The 15,554-nt window shown below is 38.1% G+C and overlaps 1 protein-coding gene across 19 annotated transcripts in view; it reads left to right on the forward strand.

The window, feature by feature from the left end:
* The window catches only part of ROBO2 (roundabout guidance receptor 2), a 1,092,721-nt gene that overhangs the window by 949,180 nt on the left and 127,987 nt on the right, over positions 1-15,554 (forward strand). For all 19 annotated transcript variants that reach the window (XM_021299764.2, XM_021299765.2, XM_065064248.1 and 16 more), the window contains one exon: positions 1,343-1,481. In XM_021299764.2, the coding sequence (XP_021155439.2) occupies positions 1,343-1,481 (139 nt within the window). The remainder of the gene's footprint in view (positions 1-1,342; positions 1,482-15,554) is intronic.

A 15,554-nucleotide genomic window follows, 5' to 3' on the forward strand; every position in this document is an offset into this window, starting at 1 on the left:
GACAGCACTCCACCTGCTAAACGGTGCAGCTAAAGCAAAATATTAAACATCTGGTCATTAAATGAATATGAACAATATGGAGATGTTTGGGGAAAAAAATAGTATGTGATCGTAGAATTGCAACCAGTCTCATAAGGCATAAACAGAAAGGGAGTGACTAAAGGGCAAAGAGCCTTAGCTCTGTTATTTCTGGTACCGAGGTGCTGCATGCTTGATTTTGCAAACTTCATAATGTTCTTCTAATTTTTTTTATTATTATTGTTATTTGGATATAATAAACAACAATGGTCAACACATAAACTCAGCTCTGTATTTATGAAGACAAACTGTCTGAGTCAGAATCTGGTATTACTCACATCTGTGTAAATTTCAAGTAATTTTTTAAGTGACACCATACCTTTCACCTTTCTCAGAATGAAATGTGAAACGTAGAGTGTAATCGGTTTTAAATGTCTTTATAATAAATCCCTGTCTTGAGTGGAAATACTGCTTCGTATAAACTTGATCTTATAATGGTTTGACTCCGGCATAAATAATTTATGACAATAAAAGTGTGGTATGGTTAGAAGAGGACAGAACAAAATCTATGCACTCCAAAGGCAACTTGGAAACTACCCCCAGTGACATCCTTTCAAATGAAATTACCGGTACTTGGAGTTTGTACCACTGTAACTGAGATCAGATTGTGGCTCTGCATCTGGATTTTAAGCAGGCCTGTACAACATTATGATGATTAATAATATTTGTAGCCCTGCAGGCTAACATAACAAGGGTAAACAGAACTTATTATTCAGGCCTTAATTTAGTTTTCCGTGGTGAAGTTAGCGATGAGGATCAGGAAAGCTCCGACCTCTGTACAATAGTCCACAGTTGGCTAAGATGCATAACACTGAATTTGCATTTTCCTCCGAAGCGTCAAGATATTGATTATTGCCGAAGGCAGGCTGTCTCCACCAGCAGCTCATGTATCGCTGGAGCAGACAGGAGATTTTAGATGGTGCTTGGTATATGTAGCGGTGCAGAGCCGAAAGGTTCACGTGGAAGGACAAGGTCTGGGAGACCTCTCAGCTGGTGTGGGAGTTGGGCAGTCGGTGCCAGCACAGGCTGCCTTCTGGCAGCTCTCAGCTCCTGCATGAGGGCTGGATGTGGCAGCCACCGCTTCTCCCGCCTGGCAGACGTCTTTCGGGCCCTTAATGCACATCATCAGTTCCACTTGTCTCATTTTGTGGAGCTCAGCCTCCTTTCTTCGTTCTGTGAATCGGTAAACAAAAAGATGCTGAAAAGTCAAAAGTGTTCATTTCAACCCTCTGACTCACTGAGGAATTTTAATCTCTCTTTCAAGAGCGGCCCACGTTTCTCAGGCGACCGATTAACCAAGTGGTGCTGGAGGAGGAGGCCGTGGATTTCCGGTGCCAGGTGCAGGGGGATCCCACGCCAACAGTCCGGTGGAAGAAAGATGATGCAGACTTACCAAGAGGAAGGTGAGAGCAACATTCATGTTCCCCACGCTTTCAAATTGCACTTGTTGAGTAATACTGGAATCACTCCCTAGTACTTATCCTTTGTTATTTGACATTATGAGCAAGATTTGTTTCCCAGATTGCCTGTCTTTAGCACTACAAAACCTGTTTCAGTGCCAGCTGAGTAGGGAAGCCCATTCTACGTTTGTTGTCCAAGGTAATGGATTCCTGCGTCAGGAAGAAAAGTGATGCGTGGATATTGTAAGCACACGGGTATTCACTGAATTTGCTGGAGAAAAGTAAAGATTTTTTAGGAATGGGCTAGTGGTAGTAGCTTTCATAATAATGTGCTGATACCAAAAGAGAGAAAACTTGACTGGAGAGCTTTAGAGCTGCTCCATTGCACTTAGAAGGATGGGTCAGAAGCAGAGCGCTGTGATGGGCTCTGCTGGCTCCTTTGCTAATATCTGTTAAGTCTCAGGGAGAAACCTTCCTCTTGAGGAAACAAAAGAACAAACTAGCAGAAATGGAAAACAAAGTTGGAATTTGGAACAAGCCCCCTTTGTTCGAGAAAGATTCACAGAATCAGGAACAAACATGGAGAAAATTCCAGAGTGATCAGAGGATGAGAGTCTGTCTTATAAAAGGACATTAAACTAGCTTGGGTCCTTTCAGCTAACAGTTCCTGGCAGTCTTCATCCACTTGGTAAATATGGTGCATAGTGTCACATACACTTTCATGAAAATCAACAGCAAAATTCCTCAGAGTCACATAGCACTTAGTCATGTTTGAGTCTTGGGTTAATATCTTTTGTTTCTCAATTTCTAAATCCTTAACAAAATCCCAAAACTCATTGGAGAATACCTATTCTAGTTTCCACATCTTCAACTCTGTAAGATGTCTTATGTGAGTATGCAATAATTCTTCAGTGGAGATTACATAAATATATGCATATATATGTATATATATTACATGTATATAATAGAAATACGTACATTTTCAGATTAATTTCCTTGTGATTTAAAACAAATTAAGCTTTTTTGCTAATTATGTTGATAGATATGTATGCGTGTAATACATCAAATATTATTATAAAGAGCGAATTTTGGATGGCTCTTTGTTTGCTGTTTAACTGTGCATTATAGAGTAATCAACAGTAAATACATTGCACTTCTGTGGTTTATTCTTACTATTGTGCTGCTTTTGTTGGTTTAAATCATATCTACTTCTAGGGCTGATGAGCGAAGCTAACAGATCACAAACCAACCATACCTTTGATGAGGTCGCACTTTTATTAGGGTTTTTTTTAATTACTATGTTCCTTCTTTTTCTTTTACATCTTATTGTGAAAAATATAGCACTATGTGCTATGAGGTCATTTTTTCTGTTCATTCGTGATGTATTTCTAAGGAAGATGAAATGAAACAGGAAGGATAGGAAGGGTTTTCACTGGGCTTGTAACTAAAAGAAAAGCTTCCTCAGATACATTCTGATCATAATCAACTTCAGGCTCAGAAACTACTCACAATGTTTCACAGTGGTTTTACACTGCTGTTTAACATTTTATTCATTGTCTTTTGGCATCTTAAAATAGAAAGTGGGGATATGTTTTAGTTTATGTGTGTTTCCCAGAACATCACAAAGATGAGTTAGGAAGGGGCAAGGTTGCAGAATCTCATGCTGGAGACCACTTTGGGTGATAGAGGACTACCACTGCCACTGCCCGTGCAGTTTGTTACCACCACCTGAGCCGCAGGGATTGTGGTCATCAAGTAGAGTCCAACATCTGCACTTCAAAAGGAAATTTCTCTGATGATCAGGACTGTATGTATAGCAAGATACATTGGCAGAGTCTTCACTGTCCAAAAAGAGGAAGTTTTCAAATGATGCTGCATGATGTTTGATCAAGGAGGATAGAATTGGAACATCTAAAATAAGAGCTATTGTTTTTCCTGGATTTTTTTTAAATGCAAGGAAGGAAATTTGCCCAGGTGTAGTCTGAATGGAATGGAAGGATGAGAAAATTGTAGTATAGAAATTTAATAAATTAAGAAGAGAATTTCTAAGATTTTCCTCCTTTATGAAAAGGGAGACTTTTTTTTTGAGGTAAACCCAAAATTAGCTTTTAGCTTCTGAGCTTCCATATTTTAAAGCATTTTAACATCTAGAGTGAAATATGAAACCATCAAGGAATTTCCTTTTTTGTTCTTCCTACATACATAAATCCTTTTGAGTAGATCTGTGCAGTTATTTGTCTTATAGCTTTCAATATCAGTTTCCTGTTTCTACATCTAATGACCTTCTTTGCACATCTGTCTGGTTTTGTTTTTGCAATAATTTGCTTTTGGCTTCATCCCTAGATATTACAAACCAATTATAGCAGGTACCTGTTTCAACAATTATTGCAAATTTTTAAATTTGTCCATTGTTACTTCAGCTTTCAAAAATGTCTAGTTCAGTGATAGCTAAATGGCATAAGCTGTATTTTTATATGCATTTTGTTTCTGTAATTTGCTCCTGGTGGATGCTAGAATCAGTGATATTAGATCCGTAGTCTTTCAGGAATCCTTCTCCGCTCTTCCATCTCACTTCCTTTTAGCTTTTTTCAGTGACGCTTGTGAAAGAAAAGAGAAAAGTAATCACAGTAATTTCTAGTGACAAATGTAAACAGTATTGCTCCACCAATTGGTGTCTTGAGTAATAATTGGAAAATAATTTTAGGCTGTTACAGCTTTAATTATAAAGGTCCCTGGTGAACTGTAAGCATCTCCATTTGCAATTGGATTGAATGAAAGAAAAAACTTCTAAAGAAATTAGTATGTTTGAAAAGATGACTATTTAAAAAAAATTAATTTGGCCATTTTGCTGAATTGTTTATATAATTACCCAGAAATGTATGAATAACCATGATTTAAAACTGACAACAGATGGACATTAGTTTATTCTGAGGACGCAAGGCTTCATTGCAAATTTTGACTATTTTGAACTATGATAGCCTATATTTTTAATTTAAAAGCTTGAAGTGACTTTTTTAGTGGAAGTTTTCAAAATGCCTATGAAAAATAGGTCTCATAACAGTAAAAAGACATTACTTTTTCCAAAATCCTGTAGACCTGACTTGGGATATCGAATGCCTTGGTGCATGTCCTGGAAATCTTCTGTATGCTTGGGCAGGAATTAGGAAAACTATGAGAAGGACAAGGTGGAAACAGTGTTGTGGTTTATGTATACTGTTTTTATAGGTTTTTTACATTGTGATAATTAATTAATAAACTTTTTCAGACTTGAAAATTGAATTTAAAGCCTAAACAAATCCCAGTAAATAAATAATTTGCTATTAAAATTGGCGATTCTGCACCAACAGGAAGGAACAAAGTACAATGTGAAGTCTGGGGTGTGTAAAACTTTTTTTCCGGAACCTGTCCATTTCGAATCAGTGACCCAAGACTGAAATGCATTGTGGAACCTGGGTAGAGGCATATGGTGTATATTTTATTTTAATCGTTCTAAAAGTTCAACATCACACCATAGCTTCCACAGTGCACAAAGGCTAGGGAATAGTTAATCAAGTATGACTCATGTCAAACGACTGGAGGTGAACAGGATATTGTGGGGTCACCGGTCTTATGCCTTTGGCTGAAATATTAGGTTCGCTATTTCATGAATAGAGTCTTTTTTCATTATGACACAAGGAAATGGCACCAAAAAATGTACTAAAGAAACTCAGACAGTTGTAGCCGTGCAGAATGACCAGGACCTATTGGAAATGAAATAAATATTGTCTTTATACATTGAAATCTTCCTTCCAGCCACATGTTCAGGTAGCCTTCCCTTTGATGTCTGTTTGGCAGAAATAGAGATTATAGTTTTTGCGAAGGAGCTGATGGTCTCCTGTGTGGTAAGGAACTCATTATGCCCTGGATCAACTTTTGATTCATCTGCTTCTTAGTCCTGGTAACAGGAAGAAAGTGATATTATATGAGAGCTTCCAGTATGAGAGTGGCATATCTATGACTAGCAATTTAATAAAATTTGAATAAGGTTTGTACAATGTTTCATGTCTTCAAATTTTCTAGCGAAGCCGAAGAGAACAGCTGCATAGTCTGTAATTACATAGCAAGTAATACGGAAATTTTTTTTTTTTGAGGAAGTGAAGAGATTTTCAATTGCAAGTTAAAATTTATGGCACACTGTAATAACTGCTTAAACCTTTTACACAGAAGAAGCTAGCAGTGCCAGCTCTTTGGGAGAGTGAGGTTAGCTCAGCAAATGTATTTTTCAGTTGCCTTAAAAATGAGTGAGTAGCAATCACATGGGCCTTTTTTTGCATCCCAGCCCAGAACAGCTGGTTTAGCTCAGTAAATACATCTTTGATGAAATTACAACCTGCTCCTGTAAGTTGCATTTACAGGCACTGTCTGATTAGATGAATATTGTACTAGGGATGAAAAGTGGCAACTGCCCCAGCAGGAAGAGGTGTTTGTTTCACACGCCACCCACGCAATGGGAGTGTAGGCAGAAAAGCCAAGAGTGATGCTTCAGAACAAAAATGGTGTGTAGTTTACACAAAGTATATTGTGAGGTGTTAAGAGATTGTAGGTTATTAACTGAAACAGAGCAGTGACACACAGCAATGAAAATCATAAACACCACAGCAAGCATTCTTATTTACTAAGATTAAGAATATTCATTAAAAGTTATTTGGGAAAATGCATTCTTAATATGTAGACTTATTAATGTATCTTAATATGTGTTGGCTCCAAAATCGAATGTCTTGGTAGATGTCTGTCTTGCCATGTTTTTAGAACTGGCGCCTTTGTGCCTGAAAAGTAATTGCATACGCACAGCCTGGGCAGAAATAAAGTCACACATCTGATAGGTGTGCATTTTCAGTAAGTACTCTCATTTCTGTGCTTGCTTCCATGGCTTCTTGTGAGCTCAAAACTAAGGGTAAATGATGAAGTTTTAAAAACATCTTACTGTCTTCCAGATGCAAATCTTTGAAAAGGATTTAAATGCAACTGACAGCAAACCTTATTCCACTACACCCTGAAAAATTAGATCATTTTTAAGAGGAGATTCAGAAAGGGTCTGATAGCCAGAGATGTTCTGCATTTGTGTTTCTCCATCATCACAAGATAAGGCCCTGTAAGTCAGAGAGACAATAATTTTTAAGAATAAACACGGTGTTGCGTAATTCTATTTATATTCTGTGGATGGGGTACTGAGGTATTTGACTACAGCCTCCTGTAGATACAACCAAGGGGAGCATGACCTTTCAATGAAATATGAGTTAATAACACTACAGCGCTGTGTGCTGTGGTCGAGTTAATCTCTGTGCAGATTGTAACAAAATGCAGTCTAATGTGTATTGAAAATTAATTAGAGTAAAGAGTGTGTTTTAGTAGTGTAATGGATATAGTCTTTGGTTACATCAGCAAATTTCTGTTGCAATTAATAACAATTAACAGTTTTAAATAAAGGGTCAGGGAAAAATATGTTTTTAATATTAGCTATATCACGTGTACTATTCATCACCTCTAGTTAGATCCAGTGTGATTTGCATGCCAGTTTTTTGTTTCTTAAGCTAAAACATCAAGGAGAGATTAAGTCCCTTTATAAGGTGCATAGGGGAGAAGATTGGATGTTCTTAATAGCTGGTCAAAAGGAGACAGTAAAAGAAAGAGGTTCAATAGGCTATTTGTAGTCTTAGCTACCTCTGGAGGGAATAGAGGTGGTTTGCAGAGGATGTTGTTATCTGAAGTGTAGCACAGCACTGGGATGGCACAGGGCAGGCTGCTGTGCAGCTGGCAGAGTCCGTGTGCCTAAACGGACACCAGCAGATTTCAGCAGAGTGCAGCGTAAGCATCTTTTCAGCTGTTAGGTTGAATCATTTGAGGAAACTTCTCCTGGAAAACCATAGATATCACTTAGAGATAAAGAGGTGATGAGGGGTAAAAGGGAGGCAACGGTTGGTTTATTTTTGTGTGTATAGCGTCAAGATGATGTACCTCACTGCTGGTGGAGTAGCCCCTCCTGTTGTTCTTTTGGTTGAGAATAGCTCTTTTCTGATTAATATTTTGCTTCTTAGTGATCCCTTCCTTTTCTGTAAGTGGAAAAATGTTCTTTACAGTTTTCTCTGGCCAAGTGAAAATGTAAATTAGAATGGTTTTTGACATTTAAAATCCTCAAGGCATGGCATTGAATAATGTCCTGTAAACACATCATCCCACAGTTACCCCAGAGGTCTATAGATCTCTCTCAGTAGTTATCTGCCGTTCGATTTGTATGAAATATCAAATGCTGTGAGCAAAAGTGTTACAGGCATGGCTCTGCTAGACTGATCAGCAGAGAAATGGTTAATAACACTGACATTTAAATTGGTTTCATGTTAAGTGTCAGTTCTCACCACAGAGCTGAAGAAGAGCTATTGTTTCAGGCAGTCTGTTTGTGGATGCATGAAAACAGTCTCCAGTCGCTTACATAAGGGTCAAGGTTGGGAAAATAGCTTTACAACTCTACGGACAGCAACCATAAAGGAATTGTGTCAACTAGCAGTCCTCTTCATGCTATGTGAACCATTGGTGATCTATGAAGGGATCACTGGCAGTGCACTTGAAATCGGATTGTCACAAGAGAATGATTTATTTACTATTCTCTCTATTTAACAACCTAATATTGTTACAATTCACAGAATTAATGAAGTCACTAGCAGAGTTCTGAAACAAAATTTAATGCCAGTAGTGGCAGCCTCAAACATGGGTTTCTCTGAATTTTCTGTTCACAGAAGACTGCAATAAATAAATGGTCTTGTAAGGAGACCCAAGAAAACTTAATGTAGAATTTAACTCAAATTACTCAGTCTAGTGCCTGAATATTTAGTAGCAGAAAAGCAGAGTATACTAAGAAAGAGCTTATTAATCACATGGTTTATACATTGTACTTACACGTTTCAGAATATTGAGGTAGGCTGTTTTCTGGAAAAGTATAAGGATACCAAACAGTTTAGGCAGTTATCGGTTTGTTGAGTATTAAAATGATAGAAAAAGTGAATATAGTTAACCATGCAGTTTTCCTGTAAAAATTCTCATGAGAGCAGGGAGAGAGAAGCTGGTAATGATGTTCTAGTGAGAGTAAGATTCAAGAGCTCTGATCACAGCATCTCTGATACTGGAATGGCTGGCCTGCAGGGATTTCTTCTGCTTTAACACATTTCCATCCCTGCATGGGATACAAAAGTTGTTATCTCAGTTAAAAAGAAATAAAAAATGTCAGTGAAAACACTGCAAGGTTAAAGTTTGAACTCTAAGAACTACTTTCCAGTTCCTGTTGGTAAGTCCTATGCTGAGAATTACTTAACATTAGCAAAATGTACTTTTTGATAATATGACTTCTGACTCAACTGTAATGTTGAAGGCATTTTCATTAAAACAACATGACTTCATCTTTAATTACCACTTCAAGGTTGGTTACTGATTTGAAATACAGATTAGAAAATATTTCAGTTACTTCTCTGACAGATTCTTCATAATCATTCATCATGCTTAAGGCAAATAATAATAGACAGGCCAACACAAATTCTGTTTATTTCAAACGACTCATAATCTGTGTGCTTATGTTAAAAAAATGCATCAAGCCTTTTTTATTGAGTTTAAGATTCCAGTCTGGGCTCAGATCTTCTTACTGTTTTTCAATCCTTGCAGTACCATTTCAATTTTTGAAAACAGAAATAGACAAAATCAGTATTTCACTCTTTCTTAAAATTAATTTCAGTAGCATGTGCTGAATAGATAACCCTGAAAATCACGGGTGCTTTTCTGATGGATGAATTTATGACATAGCTGTTAATAATACAAATCTCCCCAAGTGCCTGAAAAATGTGTCTCATTTGTGAAAGAAAGGACTACTTCTGGTGACAGGAGGACAGGTCTCCATGCCAAGTCATTACATGGTCTCTTAGCTCATACTTCCACCGACGCTCCAGTTTTTGAAATGTGGAGCTCTGTCTGGAACTAAAATCAAATCAGAAGCCCATTTTGGGTAATTATGATGTGGTAATTCCCAATGAGTACTTCTCTGTGTAAACAGAGATGTAGAGGTAGAAGATGGAGCCTGCATCAGTTTAGATAGAGTTTACTGAGTTACTGATTTCCAAACGTGTGTTTTCCTCTGAACTTCAATGTGTTTCTAAATTATTTCAATGGGCATGAAAAGCAGTTTCATTTCTCTTCCTTGGTTTTCTTCTGAGAGCACAGCTACTGATTTTGTGAGACACAAGTTTTGTGCATTCTCATATGCTTTCGTTTAAGAGTGGTACTGCGTAGTGTAATGCTTTAAGAGAAGTTGGAAAATAACGTTTTCCTTGGACATAGGTATGGTATCACAATGTTGGCCCAATGACTGTAACTGTTAGGTATACCTTTTGTCAGATTTAGGCCATTTTATTGAATGCCTTGATTTAAGGCACAGTGCAGTGTGGGTTTGTGTTTTATATGATTGTGATTGAGAGTGTCCACTGTAAGAAATTACGAATAATCTGCTAAGAACAACCCATAAAAGATTTTGTACTAAAGCAGAAGCTGCTGTCAGTAGATTTTAAGAAAATAAAAATAGCGAAGAATAACCTGTATTATTTAGTTGTTTTTCTGGTTTGTTGGAATAAGGCCAGTGAACCATTTTATATGACTGCTTGCATATATGCCTCGCACAAAGAAATTCAAGGTAATGTCACATTGCCTTATACCTTTCTCTGGCATGAATGGCGCAGCCAAAGAATGAATGAGAATCTGGACATGTAGGTGTGAGCGGCAGCCATCCTGTCAGCACCTTGGGAATAGCTCTCTGGTAGCTCAATTTATCAATAGCTTTAAGCAGTGTCTTAGAGTCACCCAGCAACAACCAGCCTTGTTTTCAGGGCTACAACAAGAGTAATGTGAGACCAGTGCACACAAATATATACAGTCCTGCTTGCTCTGTTGCTATTCAGGTTTTGCTAGGGAAGAAGCTCCTTTATCTTTCCCTCCGAAAGCTGTCACTCACATAGGTTTTTGCTTCTTTCTTCTTCCACTTATCCGTCCGTGTAAGTGTAAAAAAAAAAAAAAAAGAAACATTTCTTGCAAGGAAGCTGGCAGTAGGAGTCGCTGCATCACCCACGGGAATGGAGGGAGGCTCTCCCTTCTGGTTCTGGATCACACAAGGCTGAAGCAGGTAACAAGCTCATGATTCCAGTCTCAGGGCAACATCTCTCTGGCTCCCTCCATCTGGCACAGAGAGTCCAGGAGCCAGTGACAAGCTGTGGCACTATGCTGGGAGCTGAAGTGCCAGCACCACAAAAGAGAGGTGGAGACAGAAGCTTAAGCCCCCTTAACTACCTCCTGTTTATTCTGGTTTTTGGCCAGTAGCATCTCTCTATTTGGGCTCCCTCATCATTGATGTTGTGAGTAATCTTGAAGCTTTGTGCATGGTTTTCAAAATAGTCTGGCAAACAGGCAAAAGAAAATGGAGCAAAGAAATTTGTGTGCCATCTCTAAAAAAAAAAATAAATCCTACAAAGCCCATGTACAAAGATTAATTTTTTTTTAATTTATATTTACAGTAATGGTTTAGAAGAAAATAGGTACCTGCTATAGATTGATGTAATTTTTTTGAGGCCAGTGGCATCAGTTCACAGCAGTTAAGATGTGACTTTTTCTCTTACGAACTCCCTTTAGCAAGAATTATGCCTTTTTGAATTGGATTTGCTGAATTCAGTAATGTATTCTCTCTACTTGAAAATATACAGCTGAAGAAAGTGCCTCTTTGTATTACCAGTTAGGCTCACTTGGATCTCTAGAAATGTAACAACTCCAGCTGCAAACAGTTCTGCTACCTTTGTGGAAGACAAAGTGATGCATCTATTTTTTTTATGCATAGCTACATGCACTTTTAAAAAAATCTGGAAATCTACGGGTTCTGTGAAGCACTCAGTAAAAATTATATCAAATGGAAAAAACCATGTTACTAAATCTCTCCAAGCTCAGAAAATTCTCTTTCTTTTTTTTTTTTTTTTTTAATTTGATAGCCATGGAAGATTGGTGGCTGAATATGGACAGAAACACATTTGAATGTGGGGAAAAAAATATAACTGTGACAAAACCAGTTTAATTGAAGATTATTCTTAAATACTTAAGCCAATGTATTAATCCAACCTCAGTACATTAGCTCATGATATTAAAAACAGTTAATGTGTTTTGTTTTATTTGTTATTTGGTTGAGCAGATGGTAATGGTTTTGACACAATTCAGTTTTTTATTTTTCTTCTTTTATTTTCTTGAAAAGGACAAGGCTCTTTTTCCCACTTTGTCACAGCTGGTTACCAATCAATCTCAATTCACGGTACAGTGATGATAGCACATGTTGTTCAGGGGCCAAATCTGATTGGGTTGCATTTTCAGCAGTGTTTCATATAAAAAAAAAAAAGTGTCTGTATGGCAGTGACTGTCAGCACAGTATTGTACAACTGTCATTAATCAAAACTAGCAACAATGAATGCATTCATATGTGCCAGAGACTGCCAGATTTCACTCAAAATCACCCAATTTCTATTAGAATTTCCTCACCAGCAGTGTTTTCTCATCTGCTTGTTGTTTCTGTGTTTCTTTCTTCCTTTCCAATCTCCTGCCCCCCCCTTCCTTCTCAGTTAATTAAAGGCAGACCTGCTCCAACTAGTGCTTGTAGAACAGAATTTGTGTAACGTGGTGCCCAAAAGTGGCTGGTTTATATCTAGGGACAAGCTGACTAGCTGTTTAGAAGACCTCTCCCAGCTCAGGCTGATGGCTGGAGTCTAAGCTGAACTGAAAGGTTAAGCACCTCCAAATGTTTAACAAAGAGAAGTGCTTAAAATCAATTAGATGGCCATAAACATGTGAAACTGATGTCTGATGCCCTATGTTTTTAGCTGAATGTTGGCATTAATTGTCTAGGAGTCAGCAATATTTGGGCAATATGTCAGAAGGTGTTTCTTGACACTGCACATATTTTGAAGGCATTGCTGCCTTAGTGCACTGTCAATGTTAAGGACCAACTTAACCAGCACGTTCTGGTTTTCCACCATTGTGTTATCAATCCAGGAGTCTGGTAACCTCTCTGTGTGATTGGTATTAGCAGTCAGAGAGGCCCTGATCCTGATTCTCAAATGTTCAATAGCACTAATCCAGATAAGAGTGATCTTCTCCAGAAATTCAGCTGGAAGCATCTTGCTATGGGAATTTGAGGCTCTGGGATAGAGAGGAGACAAGGCACTGTTTGAGACGGCATAGGTGGATGCTTGAGAAACTGAAAACATGTTCAGGCTTCACTTTATGGATCCTTTCTCACACAAGCTCCTTGTGCTGCTGTGGATCAGGCTAGAAGCCAGTTTTCTTCCTTTCTCCTTCATTCCTGCTTCATCTGTCAGAGTTCTTCACTGAGCCATGGTGAATTCTGGGGACAATTTAGGTGGAACAGATGACTGAGGGGCAGCGTATGAATACTTCAGGACAGCAGATGGTTATGATGTCCCATGGGTCCATCCATGTATGAATGTAATTGCTAGATGGCATGTTCTGTCAAGGTGGTCCAAAAACCCAGTATGGCCTTGTTGGAGAAGCAGCCTGAGAGAGCTGGGCCTCTCCTTGAAGTAATTGATAACTGGGCCATGATAGTGACATGTTTACGCCACCCTCCGTTTTCACCGCCTGAGTGGGAGGTGATGGCTCTACCCTCGCTCTGCGTCCTGGCATGCCATGCAGCTGGCTCGTTCCCCCAGCAGCCTTTGCACAATTAGCATGATTGGCAGGTGCAAGCAGAAAGAATGCCGAAGGCTCCAAGGCAGCTGGCTGGCATGGCGGCACCAGCACAGTGGTGAGATGAAGAAGAGCGAGTCAGCTGCAGCCCACAGCAGACTGGAGGGCCCAGTCCCTGGCTGCCTGCGTCCCGCTTCAAGCAGCCACTTGGTCAGATATAGTCTGAAAAAAAGAAAAAAAACAATGAAATAAATGGCTAATCCTTGCCCAGCTTATTAACTGTGATTCCTATATCCAACTTGTAGTGATATTAAAACTGATCTTAGTTTTCTCATCTTACAGGAGCTGGATACAGCTTTATATTTTTAGACCCCTAGGGCTGGCCTCATGTCAAGAAAATTAGCATTTTTGCTTGTGCGCAACTCTGTGGTTGCCAAAGACAAATAACTGCTCCATCATTGTGAGATACTGTTGTCATATTCTTGAGATTTTTAAGGGAGACAATTTGCCTTTTCTCTCTTATGAAAACAGTGATTTCTATTTGCCATTGACTAGTGCAGCACAGCGTGCAAAATGACATAATTTGTAAGCAGTCAAGAAGAAATGTGCCTCAACTGCATGTAACTGTTGAATGTAGTTGCAATAGATCTGTACTGCTCCAGAAACTGCATATTAAGTTCTCTACCATCATAACTTCATCCCTCAAATGGTACTACACTAGCAAAAAAAATTGTCCCTAAAAGTGTCTGAAGTTTGCCATGACATCTACTTATTCTTCCCCTTGGCATATCTCTTATTAGTTAGTTAAACCTTGAGGTACTGCATATACATAAAGTTAAGTGTAACTCCTAATAAAAGAGGCGTTATATGTGTTTATGTTTATCTCTGACAGAATGGTTAGCCGCAATTTAGTCTTTTTTATTTATCACTAATGAATGGAATTGACTTACTGAATGGAGAATTGAAGCTGTATGGTGTTGTGGTGGGTGTGAAAAGGTGTCTTGAGTTCTCTTTATTCTTGGAATTGCTAGTAATGCTCTAATTGATGTTATGAGCTTTAATGAGACATAACAGGACTTTAAATCTTTCAACACATATGATCCTTTGAGTTAAGATGTTTTAAAGTCTCTTAGCACACAATGCTCTCTCTACAAATCTGTACCAGAGGAACTGATAGCAATGCATATAATGTACACAGAAGTTAATGTTTCCGATTCCCAAGGCATTTAAAAATGCTCATATAGCCTCACAACATTCCTGTATCTAATTGCATTGCATTCTTATTCATCATATTCTTCCACATTATTTCAATATGTTTGCTGAATGAGACAACAAGGTCTCAAATTAGTTGTTCTGAAGTTATGTCATGAGTGTGTATACAGTGGGAAAGAGTATTGACATCTCCTGAAGTCTCGAACTTTCCTTAGTTTCATGTTCCTATTTCACTATTTCGTACAGGAGAATCTGAAGCTAACTCTAGATTCAAGGGGACTTAATTAAGGCATCATGGGCTTATTATTGCTAGAAGAAACATTGTTGAAAATAATTTTACAGCAGAGCATTTCCAGAGTAAAATCCATGCTGAGTACCGGGGTTTTCGTGATTTGGGAACCGAAGAAATGTCTTACAAGATAAAGTCTCCTGTTGACTTTAATGAGCTTTGGATCCGAGCCTTAACTAGTGTGTTAAGCATGATTTCTGCAGGATGATATTAATTTAACTGAAAATATTTTTCTAGGTGTAAGCGCTCTAAATGTCTTGAGAATGAATGTTCACTGCATGCTGAAATACTTTGTATTACTTCAAGTTTTATACAACTCATAGTTTTAGAATTATTACAAGAGTAGAAACAAAGACAAAGCAGAATTGAATTGTTTCTATTTTCTTCTAAGAAAGAGAAAATGCTATTGTCCACCCTTAATGAATCATTTTGTACTATTTGTCTGAAATTGATAAATCTCCTTTAATGTGCCTCTTCACTAAAAGTCACCCTGTAGAGCTTGAATATATTATTTGTTTGTAATCATCTAGTGTCAGATCCTACCAACATGCTCACAGTGTCCCTAAGGGATTGCTACTGAAGAGAAAAACTGTATGTTAAGGGAAATTTCCAAATCAGCAAAAGGTAAAACATGTAGCTCACATAGTTAAAGGCATGGTAAACCCGAGCTGTCATGTATTGGTAACTGATGTCTGATAGCTTAATTTTATCTTATCGCTCTAGATCAAGGACAAAGTGAATGATATTATTAATAAAACCCTAATACTGTCTGAACATAGCAATACTAATTTTATGTAAAGTTTCTAACTAATGCAGAGTGCAATGAAAAT

Source organism: Columba livia, chromosome 1 (assembly GCF_036013475.1).
Source record: "Columba livia isolate bColLiv1 breed racing homer chromosome 1, bColLiv1.pat.W.v2, whole genome shotgun sequence".
In the NCBI taxonomy this organism is placed as follows: Eukaryota; Metazoa; Chordata; class Aves; order Columbiformes; family Columbidae; genus Columba; species Columba livia.